The sequence below is a fragment of the Oncorhynchus mykiss genome, chromosome 7 (genome assembly GCF_013265735.2).
Source record: "Oncorhynchus mykiss isolate Arlee chromosome 7, USDA_OmykA_1.1, whole genome shotgun sequence".
NCBI classification, from domain to species: domain Eukaryota; kingdom Metazoa; phylum Chordata; class Actinopteri; order Salmoniformes; family Salmonidae; genus Oncorhynchus; species Oncorhynchus mykiss.
Genome location: NC_048571.1, coordinates 77,709,796 through 77,727,565, shown reverse-complemented (window position 1 = coordinate 77,727,565; position 17,770 = coordinate 77,709,796). Strand labels below are relative to the sequence as shown.

The following is a 17,770-nucleotide window of genomic DNA, read 5'->3' as shown; positions in this document are numbered from 1 at the left end:
TATGAAGAATCAGTGGCTATATAATATATACAGCATTTACAATAATTGGCTATATAATGTATACAGTATTTATAATCATTGGCTATATAATATATACAGTATGAAGAATCAGTGGCTATATAATATATAGTGTATTTAGAATCAGTGGCTATATAATATATACAGTATTTAGAATCAGTGGCTATATAATATATACAGTATGAAGAAGCATTGGCTATATAATATATACAGTATTTAGAATCAGTGACTACATAATATATACAGTATTTAGAATCATTGGCTATATAATATATACAGTATTTAGAATCAGTGGCTATAAAATATATAGTGTATTTAGAATCATTGGCTATATGAAATATACAGTGTCAAGAATCATTGGCTATATAATATACAGTATTTAGAATCATTGGCTATATAATATACAGTATTTAGAATCATTGGCTATATAATATATACAGTATTTAGAATCAGTGACTACATAATATATACAGTATTTAGAATCAGTGGCTATAAAATATATAGTGTATTTAGAATCATTGGCTATATGATATATACAGTGTCAAGAATCAGTGGCTGTATAAAACATGTAAATGATAAAACAAAACCAGCTGCAAATATTAGAGTGGGCTTTTAATACAGATTTGCAATGGTATCTCTGCCTGAAATGGCTTATTTTCATCATATCTAGTTCTATTCAGTTCAGTGCAAGAGTCTTCAACTCAATGTCCACTGAGAAAGAGAGAAAGAGCACTCTCTGGGCCCTCCAGGAGCGAGCTACAATAGAAGTCAAGCTCGCAGGCATTTAGTCCAGTCTAGAGGTATCAAGGGAGGGTTGTCATGTCAGAGCTACATCCCAAATGACACCCTATTCCTTGTATAGCGCACTACTTTTGACCAGTGCATCTGTATAGGAAATAAGGTGCTATTTGGGACTCAGCCCATGTTGCCGGCTTGGGGCCGTATCGATCCGATGCCGGGAGACACCGGGGCAAAGGGAGACTCTCCGTTCGTCACTCGTTATGTACACTGTTGCCAAGACAATTGCGAATGATCCCGGGCAGACAAACGGCTTGTTGAGGCCTGGCCAGAAGCCTGACCTTGTCTTTTAATCAGCCCTGTTCTGACTGTCACCAGAGAGAGGGAGAGAGAAGAGAAAAGAACAGAAGAGAGAGAGAGCTAAGAAAGAAAGAAAGAAAGAAAGAAAGAAAGAAAGAAAGAAAGAAAGAAAGAAAGAAAGAAAGCAGAGATGGATACAGAGTAAGAATGAGAGAGAGAGAGAGAGAGAGAGAGAGAGAGAGAGAGAGAGAGAGAGAGAGAGAGAGAGAGAGAGAGAGAGAGAGAGAGAGAGAGCACAGATTCTGTCTTAGTCTTAGTAAGACAAAAATAAGTTTCCAGGACCACAAATTCCGTCTAGACACCGTTGCCCGAGAGCAAACAAAAAACTATACATACCTCGGCCTAAACATCAGTGCCACAGGTAATTTCCACAAAGCTGTGAACGAGCTGAGAGACAAGGCAAGAAGGGCATTCTATGCCATAAAAAGGAACATAAAATTCGACATACCAATTAGGATCTGGCTAAACATACTTGAATCCGTTATAGAACCCATTGCTCTTTATGGTTGTGAGGTCTGTGGCTCGCTCACCAACCAGCAATTCACAAAATGGGATAAACACTAAATTGAGACTCCTCATGCAGAATTCTGCAAAAACATATTGTGTACAACGTAAAACACCAAATAATGAATGCAGAGCAAAATTAGGCCGATACCTGCTAATTATCCAAATCTACAAAAGATCAAACAAAGAAAAAAACATGCGTTTTCAATTATTTTTTTGTTCCATCATCTTTGAAATGCAAGCGAAAGGCCATTATATTGCTTAGGAGTCTAGGCGCAATTTTGAGTCTAGAGTCTAGGCGCATTACTGTTCAAAATGTTGTATCAAGTCTGCCCAAATGTGCCAAATTGGTCAACTGATTAATTTTCAAATACAAAACTATAGGGAACATGGTAATAAAAAATGTAAGTTTAAACACTCCCAGGAATGTCATAAATGATAGATAACTAGCTTCCCTACAGAAAAGACACTAAGACACAACAAGGATTCAAACTGTAGAACCCAGTTCCTACATCTGAATATAAAAGTTGATTTTATCAAATAAAACGATACTACGTTTTATCTCTGGGGCCCTCAGGATGACAAATCAGAGCAAGATTACTGAATGTAAGTACATTATTTGTGAATGTATTAAACCAGTTGCCGTGATACTTTTTTTGTTGTTGTACACTCTCCTCAAACAGTAGCATTGTATTTCTTCACTGTAGTAGCTACTGTAAATTGGACAGTGCCATTAGAATTTAAGCTTTCTGACCATATAAGGCATGTCCATGTCCTAGAAAATGTTCTGGTTACTTACAACGTCATGCTAGTCGGGGGGGACACCGATCCTGTAGAGGTTCAATTCTACAACCACCTAAAAGGAAGCGATTCCCAAAAATTCCTTAACAAAGTCATCACCTACAGAGAGACGAACCTGAAGAAGAGTCCCCTAAGGAAAGCTTTGACTATGTACAGACTGAGTGAGCATAGCCTTGCTATTGACAAAGGCCGCTGTAGGCCGACCTGGCTCTCAAGAGAAGACATGCTATGTGCGCACTGCCCACAAAATGAGGTGAAAACTGAGCTGCACTTCCTAACCTCCTGCCAAATGTATGACCATATTAGAAACACACATTTCCCTCAGATTACACAGATGCACAAAGAATTTGAAAACAACCCCATTTTTTTATAAACTCCCATATCTGTTGGGTGAAATACCACAGTATGCCATCACAGCAGCAAGATTTGTGACCTGTTGCCACAAGTAAAGGGCAACCAGTGAAGAACAAACACCACTAGAAATACAACTGATATTTATGTTAATTTATTTTCACTTTTGTACTTCAACTATTTGCACATAATATGACATTTGTAATGTCTTTATTCTTTTGGAAATTTTGTGTGTGTAATGTTTACTGTTTATTTCACTTTTGTTTATTATCTAGTTCACTTCACTTGCTTTGGCAATGTTAACATATGTTGCACATACCAATAAAGCCCTTAAATTGAAATTGAAATTGAGAGTACTAACTGGGAGAGAGAGCGATGCTCTCAGCTAACTAGGGTCTGGTGGATGAGCATGGGAACAGTGGACAAGCAGAAGAGTTGACCCCATTCCTTTATGACTCCTCAGAGCGATGGAAGTGAAACCACTACTGCAGGCAGTGTAGTGGAGATTACTGTGCCTGATTAGCCATAGATACAGTGGGGCAAAAAATTATTTAGTCAGCCACCAATTGTGCAAGTTCTCCCACTTAAAAAGCTGAGTGAGGCCTGTAATTTTCATCATATGTACACTTCAACTATGACAGACAAAATTAGAAAAAAAATCCTGAAAATCACATTGTAGAGCAATTATCAGGCAATGGAAGACATACAAGACCACTGATAATCTCCCTCGATCTGGGGCTCCACGCAAGATCTCACCCCGTGGGGTCAAAATGATCACAAGAACGGTGAGCAAAAACCCCAGAACCACACGGGGGGACCTAGTGAATGACCTGCAGAGAGCTGGGACCAAAGTAACAAAGCCTACCATCAGTAACACACTACGCCGCCAGGGACTCAAATCCTGCAGTGCCAGACGTGCCCCCTGCTTAAGCCAGTACATGTCCAGGCCTGTTTGAAGTTTGCTAGAGAGCATTTGGATGATCCAGAAGAAGATTGGTAGAATGTCATATGATCAGATGAAACCAAAATATAACTTTTTGGTAAAAACTCAACTCGTCGTGTTTGGAGGACAAAGAATGCTGAGTTGCATCCAAAGAACACCATACCTACTGTGAAGCATGGGGGTGGAAACATCATGCTTTGGGGCTGTTTTTCTGCAAAGGGACCAGGACGACTGATCCGTGTAAAGGAAAGAATGAATGGGGCCATGTATCGTGAGATTTTGAGTGAAAACCTCCTTCCATCAGCAAGGGCATTGAAGATGAAATGTGGCTGGGTCTTTCAGCATGACTATGATCACAAACACACCACCCGAGCAATGAATGAGTGGCTTCGTTAGAAGTATTTCAAGGTCCTGGAGTGGCCTAGCCAGTCTCCAGACCTCAACCCCATAGAAAATCTTTGGAGGGAGTTGAAAGTCCGTGTTGCCCAGCAACAGCCCCAAAACATCACTGCTCTAGAGGAGATCTGCATGGAGGAATGGGCCAAAATACCAGCAACAGTGTGTGAAAACCTTGTGAAGACTTACAGAAAACGTTTGACCTCTGTCATTGCCAACAAAGGGTATATAACAAAGTATTGAGATAAACTTTTGTTATTGACCAAATACTTATTTTCCACCATAATTTGCAAATAAATTCATAAAAAATCCTACAATGTGATTTTCTGGCTTTTTTTCTCATTTTTTCTGTCATAGTTGAAGTGTACCTATGATGAAAATTACAGGCCTCTCTCATCTTTTTAAGTGGGAGAACTTGCACAATTGGTGGCTGACTAAATACTTTTTTGCCCCACTGTATGGTACTGACATTACAGTGAGCTGCTGATCTAGACACTTTCAGACAGTTTGGCGGTGTCGGGTTCTTTTCCCTCCTAGAATCACTGACTCAAATGGTGTTCAATGCAAGGGAGGGGGGGTATAAAAGGTTACACGGGAACATCAAAACGGATAAGGAACAGATTGAGGGTAGAGAAGTTGAAGAGAAGTTGAAGCCAAAAAAGGAGAGGATTGTGATTTTTAATAATAATAGGTAGGTTCTATATGATGAACTTCTATAGTATGAGAGTGTGCACATCCCTAAAGTCTCCCCCTGTGCGTCCCCCTAAAGGCTCCCCCTGAGTTTAGCTGTCAGACAGAAGGGGTGGGGGAACCTGGTCATGTGGAAACTAGAGGAAGACAGTTTTTCAAATGAGTAGACCTTGACGTTGAGCAAATATAGTAGTACAACACAGAGGAAAGCTAAGTTCTCTCTCAGCCCTCTCACTCTCCCTCCTCTCCTCCATTCTCGGTCTCTTATACTCCCTATCTGTCTGTGTATGTCACTAGACTGAAATATCCCTTACTGAAACACCTCATTAGACTGAAATATCCCTTACTGAAACACCTCATTAGACTGAAATATCCCTTACTAAAACACCTCAGAGAGGCAGGGTAGCCTAGTGGTTAGAGCGTTGGGCTAGTAACTGGAAGGTTGCAAGTTCAAACCCCTGAGCTGACAAGGTACAAATCTGTCGTTCTGCCCATGAACAGGCAGTTAACCCACGGTTCCTCATTAGACTGAAATATCCCTTACTGATGATACACCTAAATTGACTGAAATATCCCTTACTGAAACACCTCAATAGACTGAAATATCCCTTACTGATACACTTCAATAGACTGAAATATCCCTTACTGATACACTTCAATTGACTGAAATATCCTGTACTGATACACCTCACTTGACTGAAATATCCCCAACTAAAATATCTAATCTCTTTATAAATTAGAACAACAGTGCAGAGTGATGTAATTGATATTTTTTGGCCGGCTCAAAGCATTTAAATTGACAAGGACAAGTGCTGCTTTGTATGGAAGCGAGGCATTTCAATGAAATTCAACAAATCCCCCAGCTCAAACCCAACCTTATGGCAACCCATGTGTTTTAATGCATTGTACTACAATACACACGTTCATGCATTCAGTCCTATTTTCTCATGATTCTCATTGGAACTCATTTTGTTGAGCCCCCTTTCTCAAATCCAGTACTCAGGGTCAACAGCACTACTGGTTATGTTTTCATTCTTCCCCTCTAATCAGAGGCCAATTCTGGCCAATTCAGAGTTGAGATGCAACTCAGCATGTGCAACTCAGACTTAATCCTTATTTTATGTCATTGGGAGACAACGTGAAAATGTAAGTTAAGCGTTATGATCTCAAGTCTGAATACCACTGAATGTGAGTGGAATCTCTGGCCAATCAATGACATGCATAAATGAATTCACTTCCAGCTATGGAACAAAAAACAGCAGTAATCTGGACCTTGGTGCTAGGATTCCACTACCCTGAATGTAGGACATCAGCTTTGTTTACAGTCCACCGTGAGACCTTATCAAATTATAGGAATGTCTGGGCTTGTTCTAGTCAAGGAAGCAGGTGTTCCATCAACAAAAAACAAGATGTTGGACTCACCTGATTTGGGGAGAGAAACTCCTGGTTATTTTCATTCATGTACATGTTGTCACCATCAAACTGGGGGGAGAAACAGAGAAACAACGGGGGGACAAATCAGTCAGCGAATAGAATAAACAGTCAACACATAAAAAAACAGTCAGCACTAGGAATGCACTAGCATTCCGTGAACTTTCAATAAATTCCCAGGTTTTCCCGAAATCCTGGTTAGAGGATTCCCAGAATCAGGAGGGAATAGGCAGGACACCGAGAATCCTCCAACTAGAATTTCTGGGGGAAAAAAATGAATTTATCTACATTTTGCCATGAAGCCATGAGACAAGCAGGCCACTAGTTGGCACTCTGTGTTTATGAGAATGCAAAATATACGAGGAGAAGTCAGCCAACAGGGCCTGCAGAGCCTCAACGGCTGTACAGTAAGGTCCTCACATTGACATGAGTTGGATCAGAACTGTAGGGTAGTGTACTGTAATGAACATACTGTATTGATGCTGAAAAACAACAAGCCTTTCCATAAGGATATTAGCCACAGTTAAGCCTTTGAACCTGTAGTCAGCACAAAGAAAAAACCAGTCAGTACATAGAAACAGTCTGAACGAGTTCAATTACTCCGTAGTAGTTGCCTTTAAACCACACTGGCTTAGTGGCTCTCATGGACGTCAGTAATTACAGTTCATTAGAGCCCCATATAATTAGACCAGTCAGACTAGTGAAACTCACACTGCTCCGCTTGCTCGCAGTGTCCCAGTGTGTGTGTGTGTGTGTGTGTGTGTGTGTGTGTGTGTGTGTGTGTGTGTGTGTGTGTGTGTGTGTGTGTGTGTGTGTGTGTGTGTGTGTGTGTGTGTCTGTGTGTGTGTGTGTGTGTGTGTGTGTGTGTGTGTGTGTGTGTGTGCGTGTGTGTGTGTGTGTGCGCGCACGCGCGCGTGCGTGCATGCATACACTATATATGTATGCATGTGTGTGTATGTGTGTTTGTGTCTGACTCGGCTGTGACTTGGTCTGCAATGTGTCACACGAGGTGTCAACGGGGAGGGATACGCCGGAGCGCTCATCACACCAGCGCAAGCACAACAAAACACAGAGCGCCAGCCAGAGGGCCCTACGGAGGCCAAGAGGTCACAATGGCCCATTAGCACTTTCACACTCCACCAGAGAAAAAAAGGCCTGCCAGAGAGAAGCCATGAGACAAGCAGGCCAACCCTCCATTGGACCGGGGTCGGGGCCAGGGCTGGGGTGGGCGAATGTGAGCGTGCCCCTGAGCAAAGAGGGATGGTGGGTGGTGGGTGTGGTTGGTTGGGTTGGGGAGGGCGAGAGGGGTTGGCTGGGGGTTTGGCTGGGGGATTGGCTAGGGGGTTGGCTGGGGGGTTGGCTGGGGCTGATGGTGTCTGTTCTCGCTGTTGCAGTAATTAACACTCGGGTCACAGCCAGAGGCTGTGGCTTGGCATGCCTCACACCTCCCAGAGGCCTCTCTGTTCTGTCTGCCACTAGTTGGCACTCTGCGTTTATGAGAATGCAAAATATACGAGGAGAAGTCAGCCAACAGGGCCTGCAGAGCCTCAACGGCTGTACAGTAAGGTCTTCACATTGACATGAGTTGGATCAGAACTGTAGGGTAGTGTACTGTAATGAACATACTGTATTGATGCTGAAAAACAACAAGCCTTTTCATAAGGATATTAGCCACAGTTAAGCCTTTGAACCTGTAGAATTGATACCAAAGTGTAGAGATACAAAAAATGATTCTTACTGATATAGCCTAAACTGGTATACTGTCAGTAGGCTTTACTGATATAGCCTAAACTGGTATACTGACAGTATTCTTTACTGATATAACCTAAACTGGTATACTGACAGTAGGCTTTACTGATATAGCCTAAACCGGTATACTGTCAGTAGGCTTTACTGATATAGCCTAAACTGGTATACTGACAGTATTTTTACTGATATAGCCTAAACTAGTATACTGTCAATAGGCTTTACTGATATAGCCTAAACTGGTATACTGACAGTAGACTTTACTGATATAGCCTAAACTGGTATACTGACAGTAGGCTTTACTGATATAGCCTAAACTGGTATACTGACAGTAGGCTTTACTGATATAGCCTATACTGGTATACTGACAGTAGGCTTTACTGATATAGCCTAAACTGGTATACTGACAGTAGGCTTTACTGATATAGCCTAAACTGGTATACTGACAGTAGGCTTTACTGATATAGCCTAAACTGGTATACTGACAGTAGGCTTTACTGATATAGCCTAAACTGGTATACTGACAGTAGGCTTTACTGATATAGCCTAAACTGGTAAACTGACAGTAGGCTTTACTGATATAGCCTAAACTGGTATACTGACAGTAGGCTTTACTGATATAGCCTAAACTGGTATACTGACAGCAGGCTTTACTGATATAGCCTAAACTGGTATACTGACAGTAGGCTTTACTGATATAGCCTAAACTGGTATACTGACAGTAGGCTTTACTGATATAGCCTAAACTGGTATGCTGTCATTAGGCTTTACTGATATAGCCTAAACTGGTATACTGACAGTAGGCTTTACTGATATAGCCTAAACTGGTATACTGACAGTAGGCTTTACTGATATAGCCTAAACTGGTATACTGACAGTAGGCTTTACTGATATAGCCTAAACTGGTATACTGACAGTAGGCTTTACTGATATAGCCTAAACTGGTATGCTGTCATTAGGCTTTACTGATATAGCCTAAACTGGTATACTGACAGTAGGCTTTACTGATATAGCCTAAACCGGTATACTGTCAGTAGGCTTTACTGATATAGCCTAAACTGGTATACTGACAGTATTTTTACTGATATAGCCTAAACTAGTATACTGTCAATAGGCTTTACTGATATAGCCTAAAGTGGTATGCTGTCAGTAGGCTTTACTGATATAGCCTAAACTGGTATACTGACAGTAGGCTTTACTGATATAGCCTAAACTGGTATACTGACAGTAGGCTTTACTGATATAGCCTATACTGGTATACTGACAGTAGGCTTTACTGATATAGCCTAAACTGGTATACTGACAGTAGGCTTTACTGATATAGCCTAAACTGGTATACTGACAGTAGGCTTTACTGATATAGCCTAAACTGGTATACTGACAGTAGGCTTTACTGATATAGCCTAAACTGGTATACTGACAGTAGGCTTTACTGATATAGCCTAAACTGGTAAACTGACAGCAGGCTTTACTGATATAGCCTAAACTGGTATACTGACAGTAGGCTTTACTGATATAGCCTAAACTGGTATACTGACAGTAGGCTTTACTGATATAGCCTAAACTGGTATACTGACAGTAGGCTTTACTGATATAGCCTAAACTGGTATACTGACAGTAGGCTTTACTGATATAGCCTAAACTGGTATGCTGTCATTAGGCTTTACTGATATAGCCTAAACTGGTATACTGACAGTAGGCTTTACTGATATAGCCTAAACTGGTATACTGACAGTAGGCTTTACTGATATAGCCTAAACTGGTATACTGACAGTAGGCTTTACTGATATAGCCTAAACTGGTATGCTGTCATTAGGCTTTACTGATATAGCCTAAACTGGTATACTGACAGTAGGCTTTACTGATATAGCCTAAACTGGTATGCTGTCAGTAGGCTTTACTGATATAGCCTAAACTGGTATACTGACAGTAGGCTTTACTGATATAGCCTAAACTGGTATACTGACAGTAGGCTTTACTGATATAGCCTAAACTGCTATACTGACAGTAGGCTTTACTGATATAGCCTAAACTGGTATACTGACAGTAGGCTTTACTGATATAGCCTAAACTGGTATACTGACAGTAGGCTTTACTGATATAGCCTAAACTGGTATGCTGTCATTAGGCTTTACTGATATAGCCTAAACTGGTATACTGACAGTAGGCTTTACTGATATAGCCTAAACTGGTATACTGACAGTAGGCTTTACTGATATAGCCTAAACTGGTATACTGACAGTAGGCTTTACTGATATAGCCTAAACTGGTATGCTGTCATTAGGCTTTACTGATATAGCCTAAACTGGTATACTGACAGTAGGCTTTACTGATATAGCCTAAACTGGTATGCTGTCAGTAGGCTTTACTGATATAGCCTAAACTGGTATACTGACAGTAGGCTTTACTGATATAGCCTAAACTGGTATACTGACAGTAGGCTTTACTGATATAGCCTAAACTGGTATACTGACAGTAGGCTTTACTGATATAGCCTAAACTGGTATACTGACAGTAGGCTTTACTGATATAGCCTAAACTGGTATACTGACAGTAGGCTTGGGAAATTTATGCAATGGGCTTAACAGTCCACATATTCCAGTGTCGTTCCATTTGCCATGTCACATACCTTAAGTACCGCCACTGTCAAACCTACCAATGTTACTGTGTGTGACGAGATGACATAAATAATTATATTATTTGTCACAGTACTTCTATCACTCTCAAATTCATCCATTAGATAGACTTGGTGCTTTCAGCATCATGATTTCTCCTTGATGGAACCATTCGTTTGTGGGCCACAGTCAATGTATGATGGTTGCATACAACAAGGAAAATTAAATCAATTTCTTCCATCGGGAAGAAAGGAGAACATGCCATGAGCACGTCTGAGTTCTCAATCAGGAAGTGAATGGTGTCAGTGAGAGGTTATTGGTGTTTTCACACATGACACGAATCTTCTCAGAGCAACTGGAGATACTCTATCTATCATACTGTGTATATACATTTGAAGTTGGAACTTTACATACACCTTAGCCAAGTAAATTTAAACTCAGTTTTTCACAATTCCTGACGTTTAATCCTAGTAAAAAAAATCCCTGTTTTAGGTCAAATAGGATCACCACTTTATTTTAAGAATCTGAAATGTCAGAATTATAGTAGAGAGAATGATTTACTTCAGCTTTTATTTCTTTCATCACATTCCCAGTGGGTCAGAAGTATACATACACTCAATTAGTATTTGGTAGCATTGCCTTTACATTTTTTTACTTGGGTCAAATGTTTTGGGTAGCCTTCCACAAGCTTCCCACAATAAGTTGGGTGAATTTTGGTCCATTCCTCCTGACAGAGCTGGTGTAACTGAGTCAGGTTTGTAGGCCTCCTTGCTCACACACACTTTTTCAGTTCTGCCCACACATTTTCTATACAATTGAGGTCAGGGCTTTGTGATGGCCACTCCAATACCTTGACTTTGTTGTCCTTAAGCCATTTTGCCACAACTTTGGAAGTATGCTCGGGGTCATTGTCTATTTAGAAGACCAATTTGCGACCAAGCTTGATGTCTTGAGATGTTGCTTCAATATATCCACATAATGTTCCTACTCATGATGCCATCTATTTTGTGAAGTGCACCAGTCCCTTCTTCAGCAAAGCACCCCCACAACATGATGCTGCCACCCTCACGGTTGGGATGGTGTTCTTTGGCTTGCAAGCCTCCCCCTTTTTCCTCCAAACATAACGATGGTCAAACAGTTCTATTTTTGTTTCCTCAGACCAGAGGACATTTCTCCATTTCTCTTTCTTTGTCCCCATGTGAAGTTGCAAAACCGTAGTCTGTTTTCTTTTATGGTGGTTTTGGAGCAGTGGCTTCTTCCTTGCTGAGCGGCCTTTCAGGTTATGTCGATATAGGACTAATTTTACTGTGGATATAGATACTTTTGTACCTGTTTCCTCCAGCATCATCACAAGGTCCTTTGCTGTTGTTCTGGGATTGATCTCCCTCCTGAGCGGTATGACGGCTTTGTGGTCCCATGGTGTTTATACTTGCGTACTATTGTTTGTACAAATGAACGTGGTACCTTCAGGTGTTTGGAAATTGCTCCCAAGGAGGAACCAGACTTGTGGAGGTCTACAATTTGTTTTCTGAAGTCTTGGCTGATTTCTTTTGATTTTCCCACGATGTCAAGCAAAGAGGCACTGAGTTTGAAGGTAGGCCTTGAAATACATCCACAGGTACACCTCCAATTGACTCAAATTATGTCAATTAGCCTATCAGAAGCTTCTAAAGCCATGACATCATTTTCTGGAATTTTCCAAGCTGTTTAAAGGCACAGTCAACTTAGTGTATGTAAACTTCTGACCCACTGGAATTGTGACACAGTGAATTATAAGTGAAATAATCTGGTAATAGTCTGTAAACAATTGTTGTAAAAATGATGTAAAAATGACAACCGACTTGCCTTGTGTCGTGTCCTAACCGACTTGCCAAAACTATAGTTTTTTAACAAGAAATTTGTGGAGTGGTTGAAAAATGATTTTTAATGACTCCAACATAAGTGTATATAAACTTCTGATTTCAACTGTATATATATATATATATATATATATATATATATATATATATATATATATATATATATATATATATATATATATATAATATTAATATATATATATAATATATAATATTAATATCATTTATATCAGTAAAGGCAGGACTATTAGTATAAAACAAATAACCACAAAAATCAGACATCATAAAGGAGTCACACATGCTCATGACAATAACCGCATCATAAGTCATTATACCTGGATGCTTTCCGTATTACCCACGTGTCATATGTTTTACAGCAGAATTAAGCAATAAGGCACAAGGTGGTGTGGTATACAGTATGGCCGATATACCATGGCTAAGGGCCGCTCTTAGGCACAACACAGTTGATGGTTACATTGGTTACATTTGCAAAAGTAAAAACAGAGAGGAAGAGCGAGACAGATAGAGAGAGAGAAAGAGAGTGAGATAGAGAGAGAAAGATATATACATATATATATAGAGAGATAGAGAGATAAGAGAGAGCTAGGGAGAGATGGAAGGAGAGAGAGAGAGAGAGAACGAGAGTGAGATAGAGAGAGAAAGAGATATGAATATATATATAGAGAGAGAGATAGAGAGATAAGAGAGAGATAGGGAGAGATGGAAGGAGAGAGAGAGAGAGAGAGAGAGAAAGATATATAAATATATATAGAGAGAGAGAGATAGAGAGGTAAGAGAGAGCTAGGGAGAGATGGAAGGAGAGAGAGAGAGAGAGAACGAGAGTGAGATAGAGAGAGAAAGAGATATAAATATATATAGAGAGAGAGATAGAGAGATAAGAGAGAGATAAGGAGAGATGGAAGGAGAGAGAGAGAGAGAGAACGAGAGTGAGATAGAGAGAGAAAGATATATAAATATATATATAGAGAGAGAGATAGGGAGAGATGGAAGGAGAGAGAGGGAGAGAGAGAGGTAGAGAGAAAGAGGGGGTGAGAAAGAGAAAATAAAGCTTGGATAAAACCCAGAATGGTGGTGGTTTAGAGATAGAGCTCATTGTTCAAACAACTGATACACATTGGACACCAACCCCTCCAGTTTGCTGAGCTAAAAAGCACATAAAGAGAGAGGCTATAAATAGGCAGCTGTTTGCGTAAACCCAAGCCACTTTCAGTTAGATGTAGGAAGTGCGCACTACAGCATTGAGGTCATGGAACAACAGTTGAACGCAGCCTATCACACAGCTCCCAGCCACAAATGAGCATTCCAATCTATAGTAGTACTTCAAAATGGCATACATGTATAGTACAGCAGCCATTAGGAAATGGCCTGGCTTACAAGATGGCTGTGTTCCCTGTGATGTACACACTATACACACAATCATATAGTTCATACATGTAGCCACGTATGTTTTAAATTTAGACAGACTGGCAACGAAGAAAAAAGGAGAGCCCAGACTCCTCTCCTCTCCTCTCCTCTCCTCTCCTCTCCTCTCTCTTTTGTGGGACTAAAATGTGATTCCGTGGTTTTCCACACATACGTGACTGATCGCCTGTCAGTCTAAGTGCAAATGGAAACAGGCAGCAGTCAAAATACCTGTGTCAGGACACTGGTCATTAGAGAATTCAGAGGCTGGCAGACACCACTGAAGGTCTGAGGGGATGGTTGTCTGAGCAGATATAGATTTGTTGACTGTGTTTGTGTGTGTTCCTTCTACAATGTGTTTGCTCTGCTGTGTGTGTTCGTGTGTGCTCCTTCTACAGTGTGTTTGCTCTGCTGTGTGTGTTCGTGTGTGGGTGTGTTGCATGTTTGTACTAATGTATGTGCTGTTTGCCCTTCTATAGGTGTTAGTGTGTGTGCATATATGTGTACTGTATATGTGTAGCCACACATCTGGGTGTCTCTCTGTGTGAAACATTTGTCCTATGCAACAACACCTGTCCTATTCAACAAAGACAGAACCCAATAAAGATAAAAAATATGACTGTCCGTGTTCATATTCAAACCTCAAATGCCATACACATTCCACCTCCGATCTGGGTTCAAATACTACAGTGAACTAAAATATAAACGCAACATGCAACAATTTAAAAGATTCTACTGAGTTGCAGTTCATTTAGGGAAATCAGTCAATTGTAATAAATTCACCAGGCCATAATCTATGGATTCCACATGACTGGGGATACAGACATGCATCTGTTGGTCACAGATACCTCGAAAGAAAAGTATGGGCGTGGATCAGAAAACCAGTCAGTATTTGGTGTACACCATTTGCCTCATGAAACACAACACATCTCATTCGCATAGAGTTGATCAGGTTGTTGATTGTTGCCTGTGGAATGTTGTCCCACTCCTCTTCAATGGCTGTGCAAAGTTGCTGGATATTGGAGGTAACTGGAATACACTGTCTTATACATCAATCCAGAACATCCCAAACATGCTCAATGGGTGACGTGTCTGGTGAGTATGCAGGCCATGGAAGAACTGGGATATGTTCAACTTCCAGGAATTGTGTACAGATCCTTGTGACATGGGGCCATGCATTATAATGTTGAAATATGGGATGATGGTGGTGGATGAATGGCCTGACAATGGGCCTCAGGATCTCGTCGCGGTATCTCTGCATTCAAATTTCCATCGATTAAATGCAGTTGTGTTTGTTGTCTGTAGCTGATGCCTACCTGCCCAAACTATAACCCCACCGCCAACATGGGGCCCTCTGTTCACAACGTTGACATCAGCAAATCGCTCGCCCACACGACGCCAGTTGAAACCGTGATTTATCCATGAAGAGCACACTTCCCCAGTGGCCATTGAAGGTGAGCATTTGCCCACTGAAGTCGGTTACGATGCCAAACTGCAGTCAGGTCAAGACCCTGGTGAGGATGACGAGCACGCAGATACGCTTCAATGAGACGGTTTCTGACAGTTTGTGAAGAAATTCTTTGTGCAAACCCATAGTTTCATCAGCTCTACGGGTGTCTCGCAGGTGAAGAAGCCGGATGTGGAGACCATGGTTACACATGTTCTGCGGTTGTGATGCGGGTTGGACATACGGCCAAACTCTCTAAATCAACATTAGAGGGGGCTTATGGTACAGAAACATTCAGCTCTGTTGGACATTCCTGCAGTCAGATTGACAATTGCTCCCTCAAAATTTGAGATATCTGTGGCATTGTGTTGTGTGACAAACCTGCACATTTTAGAGTGGCTTTTTATTGTCCACAGCACAAAGTGCACCTGTGTAATGATCATGCTGTTTAATCAGCTTCTTGATATGCCACACCTGTCAGGTGGATGGATTATCTTGGCAAAGGAGAAATGCTCACTAACAGGGACGTAAACACATTTGTGCACAGAATTTGAGAGAAATAAGCTTTTGTATTTATGGAACATTTCTGGGATATTTTATTTCAGGTCAGCTATTTTTGTTCAGTATATTTGAAATAATTACTCTGGGCTTGATTTGCTTGCCTGGTGCAATGAAACCAATAGAACAGTTGCAACAGTGCAACCCTGCCCATCTGGCACCCCAGGCAGGCTAAAGTAATCACTAAGAGTGTTTGTAAGATTTCAAATAGTATTTGAACCCAGATCTACTCCACCTTTTATCCAGGCCATAACTCTATACAGATGAAGTATGGTCTTCATTACATCAAACTCTGCTGAGGAGGAACATAATTGTTTCTTTATCGACTGAAAAAGAAATTCATTGGACCAGCTGAAAACACTCCGATGATAAACATTAAAATGAGAGAGAGACAAACACAAATTGTGTGTGTGCTTGTAAAGCACTATGAAACGGGAGAAATAGCTGCATAAAGACTGTGTTTAACCATGTGGTCGAATGGATCCCTGGGAGACGCTCATTCTCTCTTGAATAATGAGCTTAATTGCTCCAATCAGTGATGTGATGATTAATCTAGGTTTATTGCTATTTTTACTGTCTTGTCAGTCACATGGAGGGTTTTGAGAGGCCGGTCATTCCTTAAATGACGCTTCGACTGGCTCGGCTCATAAAGACACCTCAACTGGCTCATAATGACACCTCAACTGGCTCATAATGAACCCTCGACTGGCTCATAATGAACCCTCGACTGGCTCATAATGAACCCTCGACTGGCTCATAATGAACCCTCGACTGGCTCATAATGAACCCTCGACTGGCTCATCATGAACCCTCGACTGGCTCATAATGACACCTCGACTGGCTCGGCTCATAATGAACCCTCGACTGGCTCATAATGAACCCTCAACTGGCTCATAATGAACCCTCGACTGGCTCATAATGAACCCTCGACTGGCTCATAATGAACCCCCGACTGGCTCATAATGAACCCTCGACTGGCTCATAAAGACACCTCAACTGGCTCATAATGAACCCTGGACTGGCTCATAAAGACACCTCAACTGGCTCATAATGAACCCTCGACTGGCTCATAATGAACCCTCAACTGGCTCATAATGAACCCTCGACTGGCTCATAATGAACCCTCAACTGGCTCATAATGAACCCTCAACTGGCTCATAATGAACCCTCGACTGGCTCATAATGAACCCTCAACTGGCTCATAATGAACCCTCGACTGGCTCATAATGAACCCTCAACTGGCTCATAATGAACCCTCGACTGTCTCATAATGAACCCTCGACTGTCTCATAATGAACCCTCAACTGGCTCATAATGAACCCTCGACTGGCTCATAATGAACCCTCGACTGGCTCATAATGAACCCTCGACTGGCTCATAATGAACCCTCGACTGGCTCATAATGACACCTCGACTGGCTCATAATGAACCCTCGACTGGCTCATAATGAACCCTCAACTGGCTCATAATGAACCCTCGACTGGCTCATAATGAACCCTCAACTGGCTCATAATGAACCCTCGACTGGCTCATAATGAACCCTCGACTGGCTCATAATGACACCTCGACTGGCTCATAAAGACACCTCAACTGGCTCGGCTCATAATGACACCTCAACTGGCTCATAATGAACCCTCGACTGGCTCATAATGAACCCTCAACTGGCTCATAATGAACCCTCGACTGGCTCGGCTCATAATGACACCTCGACTGGCTCATAATGACACCTCGACTGGCTCGGCTCATAATGACACCTCGACTGGCTCATAATGACACCTCGACTGGCTCGGCTCATAATTACACCTCGACTTGCTCATAATGACACCTAGACTGGCTCCAAATGAGAGCGATTATTTAAAAAATACAAGAAAGAATGAAAAATAAGCCCCTT

At 41.4% G+C, this 17,770-nt stretch overlaps 1 protein-coding gene across 3 annotated transcripts in view; it reads right to left on the bottom strand.

The window, feature by feature from the left end:
• LOC110528540 (TOX high mobility group box family member 2) overlaps nucleotides 1-17,770 on the bottom strand; it is a 207,498-nt gene that overhangs the window by 102,500 nt on the left and 87,228 nt on the right. For all 3 annotated transcript variants that reach the window (XM_036984127.1, XM_036984125.1, XM_036984126.1), the window contains one exon: nucleotides 6,224-6,283. In XM_036984127.1, the coding sequence (XP_036840022.1) occupies nucleotides 6,224-6,283 (60 nt within the window). The remainder of the gene's footprint in view (nucleotides 1-6,223; nucleotides 6,284-17,770) is intronic.